The sequence below is a fragment of the Nuphar pumila genome, chromosome 6 (assembly GCF_984573655.1).
Source record: "Nuphar pumila chromosome 6, dmNupPumi1.hap1.1, whole genome shotgun sequence".
In the NCBI taxonomy this organism is placed as follows: Eukaryota; Viridiplantae; Streptophyta; class Magnoliopsida; order Nymphaeales; family Nymphaeaceae; genus Nuphar; species Nuphar pumila.
Genome location: NC_143254.1, coordinates 99,030,126 through 99,043,012, shown reverse-complemented (window position 1 = coordinate 99,043,012; position 12,887 = coordinate 99,030,126). Strand labels below are relative to the sequence as shown.

Genomic DNA, 12,887 nt, shown 5'->3' with positions numbered 1-12,887 from the left:
AACAAGTTTTTGTCGTTTTCCACATGAACAATACTTCTAGTATCTAGTCACCAGTCCTTATTTGTTGCCACCATGAAGGTTTAAGAGATTACAAAAACAAGCCTCTCCTCTGACTCATTTGGCTTAGGACCAGTCCTCTTCCTTTCTCTGCACTCTCTAGCAAAATGGTCAAACTTGCCACAAACATAGCAACTGATTTTCTTTTTATCGGTTGGCTTTTTCCTTTTCATGATTTTTTATTTTTATTTTCTGGGTTTTCATGATTTTCCCACCCTTGTTACTAACAAAATTCACTTTAGGATAACCCTCTTTAGGACTCAAATTCTTTTTTTCACGAAGATGAGTCTCTTCCTCAATTCAGATATCCTTAAGAAGACCATCTAAAGTGATTTTCTCATTTTTATGTTTTAGGTGATTCCTATATTCTTTTCAGGAATCTGGTAGTTTCTCAATGATGACAACTACTTGAAAGTCATCATCAAGGTACATACCTTCTCCTTTGATCTTATAGGCCAATATTTGCATCTCATGAATTTGAGCAAATATAGGTTTATCATCAACAATAGAAAAATTAACATACTGATCTACAATAAACCTTTTATTACCAGCATCTTCTGCATTGTACTTGATCTCGAGAGCATTCCACAACTCTCTAGTCGACTCCAATGGTGAATACAAGTCAAAGAGAGAATCGACTAAAGTGTTCAGAATATGCCCTTTACATCGGTAGTTGTCAGTATGTCACTTCTCTCGCTCTTTCTTTTGTTCTTCTGTCTTAACTTCTCCAACAACAATAGTGGGATAAGCCTTTTTTAGGACATAGTCGATATGCAGCTCAGACAACAGGAAGGAGACCTTTGATTGCTACCGCTTGAAGTTTGACCCATCAAATCGATCGAATTTTTCAAGGTCATGGCTAAGCAGATTGATAGAGTTGGATGTCAAACCAGAGGCCATGTTGAAGTTCTAAATTTGTTATTGCAAACAGGTGACAAATAAAGATTTAAGAAAATGGAGATCTCAAGCCTAGAGGCATGTTCTAAAGATCACTATCTTAAGTCAAAACAAACATTTGCACCTCAATGCACCTCACACCGCTGCGAGCGTGTGAAGTGCGCCATCAAAATGCCATATTGTGCCTCAAGCGCTCTTGCGCGCGTGTGCATGAACGACGCATCTATTGCTGCACGATGCGCAACAATGTCCGTAAGCCACCTAAAGACTCAAGGATTACCAAAGTAAAGAATAGAGAACAAACCCTCTATTTAAAACACCAGAAAAAATTCTCTCTTTTAGATATGGGACTAAACGTTTTCAAAGCACTTTTGGTGGGAAATAATAAATCACCAAGATTTTATAGTTTATATTTTAAAACTTTTCGAAGAGTCTCCTCTCTTTTATAGATATTTTCAATAGTTACATGATTTGTAAACTTGAATACAAGGAGTTCATAATATATTTAGATTCCTTTTGGTTACAATCATATTTAAGAATAATCTCACTAGGAGTCTTTATTTCCTTCTTCTTGGCTTGCCAATTTCCTTTTCCTTCCTTCTCATTAGTTGTCTTGTGAGATTGGTTTCCTTGTTTTGTAACCTAATTGGATCTTTTCTTCATAATATTGAATCTTTCCTTCATGATGTGTGGTCCATTCCAATGTATTGACCAACATGGTAAGGATCCGTTTTGACATGTGGACCATCTTGATGAGGATCTAAGATAATATTGACTGGATATAGATATGGATTTGGATTTGGATTTATCTTTACAAGGATGATGGTAATTTATCAGGTGTACTCCTCAATTGGTAGGGAGACTTCAATGGTCCATATTGTTAGCTAGGTGTTTCTTAGAATTGCATTTTCCTCGTTCTTCTATAGAGTATCCTCCCATATTGTCAATTGCATGGAATAGACTTTCAGTTGGACTAACCAAATGTGCTATATTAATTAAAACACAACTTCTCTAGGTGGTTTCCTTAAAAAAAATCCAATTAAAAAAACAAAAAATCTCTAGATGGCTGATCGGGAGTTTTGTTTCGATAGAATTGGATCTGACCTAGGTGCATATTGACTTCTATCATATTCAGCAAAAAAAAAGAAGTAAATTTAACTTTGCTTTTCTCTTTTAAGAACGATTGTCAGCTCATGATAAACTAACACCCATGATAACAACAATAATTGGTGGTACTTTAAAAATATCATGAAGAATTTCAATATTATCAAAAAAATTGAAAATAAAAAGTGATTTTTAAAAGTCTATTTTTTTCCTCATTTATTTATTCAAGTGAATTTCAATAATATCATGAAGAATTTCAATATTCTCACTAAAACTACCATGTAAGCACAATTTCACTAGGTGCACTGCCATTGGGCAAGGGGACCTCAAGGGTTTTACCAAATGTAAGCCTTGCTAATGTGTTGTCCGTATGATGGGCTTTTTCCTTAGCATAGTAAAAAAAAGTGTTGTTTGAGACCCTCTCAGAATCTGATGTCAGATGGGGTCCGCACTTAAGTCCCAGGCATTCAAGCAACATAGTAATGTGTAACTTTCATACCACTTATTTTCAGGATTGTCTCTGTCTCGAACTGATCTTTCAGAATGGGGGCAGTTGTAGTGCAAAAATCTAATGACTGGAAAATGCATCGACTGTAAGAACGTGCAGTATGCATTGGCTTGTCGGTGAGGTGCGATGATAGCAATATGGCACATGATAGGCAACATTATCGTTGTATGGTGGCACAAACATGGAGTATTGTTTGGTTAAACTGTGCCAGTAGATCAGAGGATGTTGCCTTTAGAGATTTGGTTAAGGACCTCTCGGCTTGCAGTTTTCCACGCGTAGCGGTTGGATGCATAGGGGTGTATGTGGGTTAGGGATAATTCTCCCAGGGATCACATTAGGTGATTCAAACCAAGTATGGTGACTTGGGGCTAGGCGAGTGAATGCCTAGATGTCAACGAATGAGTCTGGGTGGTGCTCTTTGCAATGGTGTTCAATCATCAACTAGTCTTTGGACTGAAGGTAAGCAAGGTCTTGTTTATTTAGTGGTAAGGTTTTGCTGTAGTGTGCGCATGGAGTTGTAATGTGCTCCATGGAAAGCAAGGCTAAGGCAAGTTCATGTTCTTTTCAGAAGTGATAACTGGTATGGAACGACCATTCACTAAGCAGCATGGACTACATAGAGTATACATTTTGGAAATCCGCTTGATCAGATTTTGCTAGGTAACTGTGCATGGGGTGTTGTCCAGAGCCAATGAAAATGATTCAACACATGGAAAGGTTTTGGTGTGCGGCCTTTGGCCGTTAGGCTGATCAGATTGAGCAGCTTGGCACGTCGTGAGTTTGCAAAACATTCTATACCCGTGATTGAGCAATAGAAAGACTTGTGGGGGTAAGGAAGGACCGCCGCACCGCACTGCCTTATTGAAAATGTAAGCCTGTGACAGTCTCAAACTTCTTTAAAAAATATACTTGCATGTGTTTTGGCTTAATCTAGACCTGTAGATGTGTTTATCATTATTTATTTACTAAAAACTATGCTTTGGATCAAATCAATTTAACAAAAATTTTTTATTTTTAGTTAATAAAGTTTTTGACGTAGTATGAACTATTATTTTTTTATTGAGCTGAAAACACATTTGAACATGCAAAATGTTTAAACTAATATATGTTTTGCACTAAATAAATTAAGCATATAGATCACATCTATGGGTTTAGATTAAACCAAATACATATACATGTATGTTTTATAAAGGGGTCCAAGAGGGTCTAAGAGATAAACTAAACATTACTCTCAAGCCACATATCTCAAATCCTTATGATTTGAGAATAAAAAATGCATGCTTGAAGGGAAACACGAGTCTTTAGCCCAACCTGAGCTAGAGATCGTCAGTTGTCAAATTTGAGGTTCTCAAATATCCCAATCCCTCGGATTTGAGAACAAAGGCTTTTAAACATGACCTAAGGATTTATGAAATCTAGGGACAAGGAGCCACCATTCTTAAACAAGGTGTCTTCATTTATCTTCTTTTTCTGATTTTGTAAACACAATCATTCTTCTCAAACATCAGCCACCAAACATAAAATTCCTCCACTGAAAATCTTTTCTTTTTCTATCAAAATCACCCGAAGGCAAATTTTCAAGCATTAATTTGAATGGTGCAATTCCTGCTCCATAAGGAAATCTGCAGAAAATAAAGTCATGCAAACAGAGCATTAATGGTTCGATGGAGTCTTCAGGCTCCTAGAGTCTTCCATTGGTCTTAACCTGGCTTTAGTGAACGGTTGGCAGAATCATCACTAGGCTACAAAGGTTTGAGCAATATCAGATTATTATCCCCCATGTTTCTTTTCCTTGAAATATTCATCACTCCCACACGCAAGGGCACGTACATGGGGACTCGCACTATAGTGTGGTCCACTACTCTTCATCATCATATTTAATTTCATAACTTGAAGATACTTAACATTAAAATAATCAACATTTGCATTAACCACTGTGATACTTGATGAGTTTAGCATCGTTCTAGTTCATTCCTATTTACATGGCTGATAGGACTTCAAACGAGTTGGACCATGCCATAAGGTGTTGGGCTAAGTCTCACGATCGAGCACAAAGACCTGGTTGCACTGGTTCAGCCTGCCATACCTATGGTCTTCGTGTCAGCTGCGTAAAACTTCGAGGCTAGGACTCCCACCCCTTGGGCCTATTCACAAGCCCTTCCAACCAGATGGGCGGTGTCCAAATGGGTAAGAACCAGACCAATTATATCAGCAAATCAGGATTAATCCAAGCCATTTATTGTGTTGATCGTGTGATTAGTCATGTGATGCACCTTTCATGCCATTGAAAAGCTAGTAACTCACATGCACGTGTATTGCTTCTACCTTTCTATAATCTTATGAGCATCTTTGACTGAAATTTTGACTGAAAATAATCTTATGATCATATCAGCAACTACTCCCATGTTGACTTGTTTAAACCTTGTGATACCGACCGTGCTTAACAATTCTGAACCGCCTCCTGGTTTATCATGATTTTGCTGGCCAAGTTCCTATAAGAAACTGCCATTGCATTTGCACTGTCGGTCTTGAAGACTGAGGATCCTATGAGAGTTCACCCAGGTGCACATGAGCACAAGAGCCATGCAATTGAACCTTTAAATAAAATATTATGCTCATCAGGGTCATGCTCAAACTCAAAAAAGTAGACACAAATATATGATGTTTATAAGTTAAATTAAGTACATTACTACACAGAACTTGAGATATTATTAGTGCATAACCTAAACTAAGGATGGTCCCTATGTAACCCCACCTAGATGGTATTGTGAACAAATATTTGGACATGTCAAATTAGTGAGGTGACCTAGTTGCTCCCCCTAAGAGGAATATGGTCCTCTCTCAACTCAAGCATAACACACAATACAAGTAGGAACAGATAAAAAATTTCTAGGGTTGGCACTATGGCCCTCTCTTAAACACTACCACACAAACAAGTAGGAAAAAAATCAAAGCTTTCTAGGGTTGGCAACCACTGTGACTATTGTTTATTTAGGGCTCAAATTCTCGAGACAAGGTAAGAAATGTTAAAAAGGAAGAGGGTGGGAGACACGGAAACAGTGGCCACGTTCTCTCTCACACACTGCATCATACTTTAATCCAGGCCTCACACAACAATCTCTTGACAAAATGAGATTTGTATTGCACCAAGGAATAATAAATGTGTACCTAATGTTGAATTCCAAACCTCCATAAATAAGCTCTCCCCCTCCTATTCTTTTCTCTCTTGCCCCGTCTTCAATTACAAGTCCGTGTTCTAAGCTAGGGAGTGAAGAGGGAGAACAGGCTCTAAATGTTACTATGGTGAGTCCAATTTTCACCGTTTTACCTTTTTATGTCTTTGTTTTGTCCATTAGGTGTGCAACTCAACATGTGTATTTTGTGGCTGAATTTCCTTTCTTTTCTTTCTTCAGGGGATCATTCAGAAGCCTGCTTGGCTAGAAGCACTCAACACGCAGAAGTTTTTTGTTAGTTGTTCTGCACATGAGAGTGCAAAGAAGAATGAGAAGAACATATGTTGCTTAGACTGCTGCACTAGTATCTGTCCTCACTGTTTGCCTGCTCACAGACTCCATAGGCTGGTTCAAGTTCGACGTTATGTTTATCATGATGTTGTTAGACTTGAAGATCTGGAGAAACTCATTGATTGCTCTAATGTTCAGGTAGTAAAGAGTTACAGACAAAACATGCAGTGAATTATATTTTGTGTTTACTTTTGTTTAAAGGCTTTCTTTTACTTGGTCATGTTTCTCATTCATTGTTATTGCAGACATATACAATTAACAGTGCTAAGGTGGTGTTCATCAAGAAACGGCCACAAAATAGGCAGTTTAAAGGGTCAGGCAACGTTTGCACCACTTGTGATAGGAGCCTGCAGGAGCCTTATATTCACTGTTCCCTTGGTTGTAAGGTGAACTATGGAAATAATCCGCTTCGATATAGTCTCTTAATTCATTTTCCCTTTATTAAGTGCCCGTGTCTTGTTTTTTTTACTTTTTCTTTTTGTTCATTGTTTGGCTTAACTTGAATTGTTTTTCCCTTTTCCACCTGAACCAAGTTTTTGTTTGTGGCCTTAGTTGATATAATGCTCTCTCTCTCTCTCTCTCGTTTCTGTTTCCCTTTTTATTTTTAAGCACAAACAGTTATAATGCCACAGGAAATTATGGATTTTAATCTTTGAGTATGAAAGACACAACTCCATAGCTCCTATCATGGTAGGAAATAAGCATATTATAACACTGAGCTATGTCCAGGATAAACATTAAGATGTAGTACAGTGTTTTTAACTGGATTTGGATTTAAACAAAACAAAATTGAACATGTAAAAAACTATAAATATTATGTAAAACAAGCACAAGTACCCCCAAGTCATAAGTGAGTCTGGACTGTCAAGCAAACAGAAAAGTTCTAGTGCCTTTTATCAAATCTATTATGTGCAGAAACTTATGACCTGCTCTAACTATATTTCATCATCTTAAACATCAAATGCTTTATTTCCAAGAGACCTTCCAAATAACAGCCAACATCTTGGTCCTCCGGCTTCGCTAAATATATCCTTTAAATGAAGTTAGCAATGAAATTTTCTGTACCATTAAAGTTTTTCTCATGTTTATTACTAATTGGTGTGATTAACAGGTGGACTTTGTATTAAAACAAAAGAAGGATCTCTCTGCATACTTAAGAACATGCGAGTCACTGCAGCTCAGTCCTGATTTTCTCATCCCTCATGAGCTAGGAGATTATGACATGAACTGTGCTGAAGACTCTGATGAACTAATGGGATCATCTGCTTCTTCTGGTTGTGAGACCATCAGCTTAGCATGCAGCCCAACAACAGAATTAGTTCGAAAGAAGCGAAGCGGGCTCTATATATGTGCAAGATCAGCAAATGTTAGCAATGAAGATATGGCAACTAGCCTGAACAGAAGAAAAGGCATCCCCCACAGATCTCCTCTATGCTGAAACAAAGTCTTCCTTCAAACCTCATCTTTACTAATCTTAGTTGCTTCCCTTGATTTTACTTAATTTAAATGGTTTTGTCTTAATGGCTTCACGTGCCAAAGGGTTAGTTTCCCAATTCCAAATTTTGTATACAGTTCCCAATGATCATACAGTGCTCCCAAGGACAATGGTTTCTATAAAAATTTCAAGGAAGAAAATAGTGAATTGGGGTCGGGTTTTTTTTATTTATTAGTGGTTTCTCTTTGTATCTTGCACGCTTAATTGGTATGACTCGAGTGTGCAAAGTTGCATGGTTAGGAGTAGAATTGGTAGATGCATTGGTTTCTTATAATTAATGCATTGTGGCATGCAACATCATCATGTGCATATTTTAATCCAAAAATCTGTCACAATTGGCTTGGAGATTATAAAGTTGGGGCTTTTTTTTTTTTAATTCTCTAGTTGGTGTAGAGTTCAAAACTTTGACTGTTTTTTCTGGTCATCGAAGTTCAAGAAGCCGGAACTTTGCATTAGTGTGTTCCGACTATATATGGCCTAAGAAAAGGTGCCGTGAATTCATGCTTTGCACACTTTCCCAATTCAGGATCTTTTGTTTCTCATCATTCTCCTGAAACTCAACCGGTACGAGGGTGCCTTCAACTGGTAGGTTCCATAAGGGCTTGAGTGTTGGTGACCACACTCGGGGTTTATCTTGCGGGGCGGGCCCATTAAGTGTCCCAGTTCTCGATGAGGGTCTCATCATTAAAAAAAAAAAATTCTCATTTTTACGAGAGACCTTCAATTCATAAACCACTGATCTATTTTTATCTCAGATTTTGTAATCCTAGATAACAACAAAAAACAGCATGCTTTCAATGGAAAACTCTGGAAACAAGGACTCACGCCTGTTAAACAATCACACATAAAATGGTGCATCTTTACCCAGGTGGCACCATTGATAAATGCTGAACGAGAAGGCTGTGCTTGACTCTTGAAAATCGTTGGGATGCCCACGAGAAGTATAGTGGACTGTGTAGGATGGGTGTATCCCCTATGACCATGCTTTATTAATCGACAAGTAGGCTAGTTTATTTACTTATAACGGATTTGGCCTAAGAATGCAATCTGGATTATAATGAGATTATGCTTCCTCTGATTTGATTTTATTGGTAAAGATGGGGAAAAAGAAGAAGAATATTGACTATTCCACTATTTTAGATCGAGCAGAAAAAGTGCGCAGAGGAGAGGCAAATATATGTGGGATATAGCCATCCATATTGAAATGTGGATACATCAATGATAGAATTATTTTTAGTTCAGATTGAACCAAACTTGGATAGAGCTGAAAGGGGTAAAAAATAGGAGCAAACACTTTTTTTATATCAGATCAGTATTTAATGAATTAAATCGTTCCAACAAGAAGGAAAGAGAGGAATGTGATCATGTTTTTATGTCAGCAACAAAAGCCCAAGATCATGGCATTGTTGATCTTGTAGCGGTAAAAAATAGCATGGTTTTTGTGTAAATCAATAATTCTACTTCGTATCATGGTTCATTCGAACCATGATTCAAAGTAGAATCTTCTAATCAAATGAAACTAATTCATAATCATTAGGTCAACATTGATCTAAACCAACCTATTCTATATACGATTATTCAGCATGCCAACCATTAAACAACTTATTAGAAATATAAGAACCAAAGAGAAATGCAACAAAATCTCTTGCGCAATTTGAGGATGTCCTCGACACAGAAGAACATGTACTAGGGTGTATGTGTGACTCATTCTGATCATAAATCGTGACCTCAACTAAACCATTTTTTCAGTATCAATGACCAGTAACAATGAAAATGAATAGGGGTCTTGTCTTCTTTCCTTGTTAAGGAAATACAACCATTATCACCCAAGAACCCCACTAAACTGAATTAAAATTATGGCGATATAATCTTGTGATAACCTTTTTGAAATAAGTAGCAATCTGATTTCACAGTCTATAAATCGATTGGACCAAGATCTTGCAATGCACATCTTACTACTACTTAAAGATGAAAGGGGAGCATTGGTGGGCTAAAACAATTTGCTTTAATTTTTTTTTAAAAATTACATGGAGGTTTCTTTAGGTTCCAATGTCATTTTTAAGTTCTCAAAACATTTTTTGTAATAATGCCCTAGCTTAGTAGTTTTGCCTCACACATTTGTGGTAGTTTTGAAATTCACACTATTGTCATGTGAACCTTCTTTAATTTCAAAGTTGTGAACCTTCGCAAATATAGCATGTCATAGGAATCTCTTTTAAGTAAATACTCTTCAAGGAGCTTCACAAATGTGTGTTGACATTCGTAGTAACCGATTGCAAATGTCTCCAATGTTTGTACTCTGATTCTACCTCTATAAATATATTACGACATTCACAAATATAGTATGACCTTCACGAAAAAGCCCTGCAAACTTCCTTTAACTAAATATTTCTCAAGGCGCTCCATAAATGTATGCTGACACTCCCAATCAACTGTTGTGAATGTTTCCAATGTTTGCATTAAATACTCCTTACGTACGTTCGTAAATATGTGTTGACATTCACAAATACCTGTGGTGAATGTTCATACATTTACATGCTTGTTGAATCATATATAAAGTCATTGCTATCATTTTTATTTATTTATTTATTTGTTTCTCATTAAAATCCTAACCCTTTTTTTTTCTAGAACTTTAACCCTTTTCCCTCTCTCTTTTTTGGTAATTTCTGTAAAATCATCTTGCAACATTCTGGAGAGGTTGCAACATCCTTTTGGTTAACCTTTTCATCTTTCGATTTCTTTCATTATGAAGCTTTTTTTTGTATATATATATATATATATATATATATATATAATACAACATTGTAGTATTTGTGTTTGGTTATTGTTGTGGATAATTTATGTATGTTTGATGGTATTTTATTTAATATTTGACATTGAATTTTCTATTAAGGGTTTACTATGTTTAGGGGTTTTTAATATATATGTTGGTGTTGTAGATTATGTATATTTATTTTTTTGTCCTTTATTTAATATTTAATGGTTTTATCTTGGTGTAATGAGGTTAGAATTGATTGTGTACAAGTATTTAATTATGTAATGGGGTTGGTATTGACCGTGCACAAGCATTATGTAAGAGTTAGGATTTTTTTAGGTAACTAGTTTTTAGAGTAGTTATTGTAGGTAGTTTTGTTAATTGAATAGATGAAGGATATATAGATGACCTTTTGGTCACATGTTATTTTCATTAGATAAATGATTTGTTATGTGGTTGCTATATGTAGTTTTGTTAATTGAATCAATGAAAGATATATAAATGACTTTTTTGCACATTAGATGAATGATATATTATGTGGTTATTATAGGTAGTTAATGGTGACTTCTAAAAGGGTTAAAGTATACTATCATAACACTTATTACCCTAATTAGAGATCTATATTGGTTTAAAAAATAGTAGCTTTAAGGAATTTATGACTAATATCTCATAAAACTAGATATGCAAAAGAGTTATTGAGCCTCTAGTATAATTATTCTCCAAACGTAAATAACAAAAAAATATGAATAGATGTTTTGGATGATGATTACATATAATAGATGTTATTTAATGATGATGTTTACTTAGATGCTCACAAAGTTAAACAAAAAGCAGTAACTTTTGAAGCTAAACAAGAAGCAGTTGAGGATGAGAATGAGAAGAGATTGTATGCTTATACAACTTTTGCCCTTTTAGAAGAGAGATATTTTTTTGCTGAGAATGAGGCGAGATATCATTTGGTTTGTTCAGTCTTATCGTGTTTGTCAAATAGCAAAAGAGTACAAGCAAAACTCAAGATTTTACACTCATCTTTCTATCTTTAATAGGCCATGGGATCATGTGTTCATGGATTTCATTCTTGGGTTATCTAAGACTGTGAGAGGTTTTGATTTGATTCTTGTTGTTATTGATCATTTTTTTAAAATGATAATTTCCGTTCCATGTAAACGAACCATGAATGCTTTTTCAATTGCTTCTTATTATTTTAAGAAAGTGGCTTGTTATCATAAACTCCCTTGCACTGTCACCTCTGATTGAGATACTAGTTTTTGGGTCTCTTTTGGAGGCCACTTTAGACCCATTTAAAAACTAAACTTTAGTTTAGTAGTGTACATCATTCTTAGACTTATTGACAAAATGGAGTTGTTAATCGTACTATGGGTAATTTGCTTCAGAGTTTAGTAGGGAACCATATTAAAACTTGTGATCTTGTTCAACCATAAGTTGAATTTGCCTATAATAATGTTGTGAATTGATCTATTGGAAGGTTATCTTTCAAAATTGTTTATGGGCACTCCCATCCATATTATAGATTTGGTTCATTTGCCTAGCTAGATTGAGAAATCATGTGCTTGTGGCTTTTAACATTGTAGATTACATGCAGAAGGTTCACTCTTAGGTTAAAGCGAAGCTTGAGAGTCATGTTCAGTACAAATCCCATGTATATAAGGTCGACAACATGTGAATTTTGAGGTTGGTGATTTAGTCTTGGTTTACTTATGATTGAAATGGTTTCTTGTAGGAACATACGAGAAATTGAGTCAACGTAAGTATGGTCCTTTTAAAACACTCCAGAAATTAGAAAATAATGCATATCTACTTGAGTTTCCTGATGATTGACATATCTCGTTGATCTTTAATGTTTTTTATCTGTATTCCTACCATGATCCAATTGATTTGTCAAAGCCGAATTCTTTTCAGTCAGGGAAAGATGATGCAGAGCAGACTTGCAATATTGGTGACCATAATTTTATGGTTTTGGGTCTAAACCATAAGCCTACCGATTTGGCCCCCAAAGTGGATCCTTGTACGGATTCATAGCCTAGTCATGGTGAGTGCCCTGCGCGTAGGTCCAGTAGGTTAACAAAGTAGCAATGGAAGAGACCATTTAGTTATTTACCTCCCTAGTTGGATCTGAACCCAACATGGTTAAATGAGCTCATGCATAGCATCCATCACATGACCCAAATCCCCATATATATGTTCTCCCGATCCATATTCAGTTCTACCACAAAGATGGACTATTTATTTATTCTTTTGAGATGGGAGAACAATTCAGAGATTGAAAAGAAAATGCTATTTGTTGTTTTTTTAATTGTTTATTGTGATTTCATTCAATAGATCATAGTTTCTCTAGTTTTGATATCAATTTGTGGAGTTCAGAAGGGATAAAGGTGGGTTGCATTCTCTCCTTTTTTGAGAGACTAAAGAAGTTGAATAGGCTTTCACAAATTTTCAATGGAGTTCTCAAGTTGCCATCCAATTCGACGGCCAATGCTTTCAATTGGCTGCATGAGAATCAAGATTGTTTCATGTTTGCGTTGTTCA

At 35.9% G+C, this 12,887-nt stretch overlaps 1 protein-coding gene across 1 annotated transcript; it reads left to right on the top strand.

Annotated features, from left to right (window-relative positions):
- Positions 1-1,011: 1,011 nt before the first annotated feature.
- LOC149835372 (protein RGF1 INDUCIBLE TRANSCRIPTION FACTOR 1-like) lies at positions 1,012-7,528 on the top strand. The gene is made up of 5 exons (XM_090009573.1): positions 1,012-1,206; positions 5,562-5,633; positions 5,980-6,228; positions 6,336-6,476; positions 7,202-7,528. The coding sequence occupies exons 1-5, from the start codon at positions 1,012-1,014 to the stop codon at positions 7,526-7,528; spliced, it is 984 nt and encodes a 327-aa protein (XP_089865699.1).
- The last annotated feature ends 5,359 nt before the right edge of the window (positions 7,529-12,887 follow it).

What these genes read in the sequence shown, in the direction of transcription:
- LOC149835372 (XM_090009573.1), top strand. Translation starts at nt 1,012, where the DNA reads ATGGAGATCTCAAGCCTAGAGGCATGTTCTAAAGATCACTATCTTAAG. An exon ending in CACGATGCGCAACAATGTCC is followed by an intron (nt 1,207 to 5,561) that starts GTAAGCCACCTA and finishes TTGTTTATTTAG; the next exon opens with GGCTCAAATTCTCGAGACAA. An exon ending in TTGATTGCTCTAATGTTCAG is followed by an intron (nt 6,229 to 6,335) that starts GTAGTAAAGAGT and finishes TTGTTATTGCAG; the next exon opens with ACATATACAATTAACAGTGC.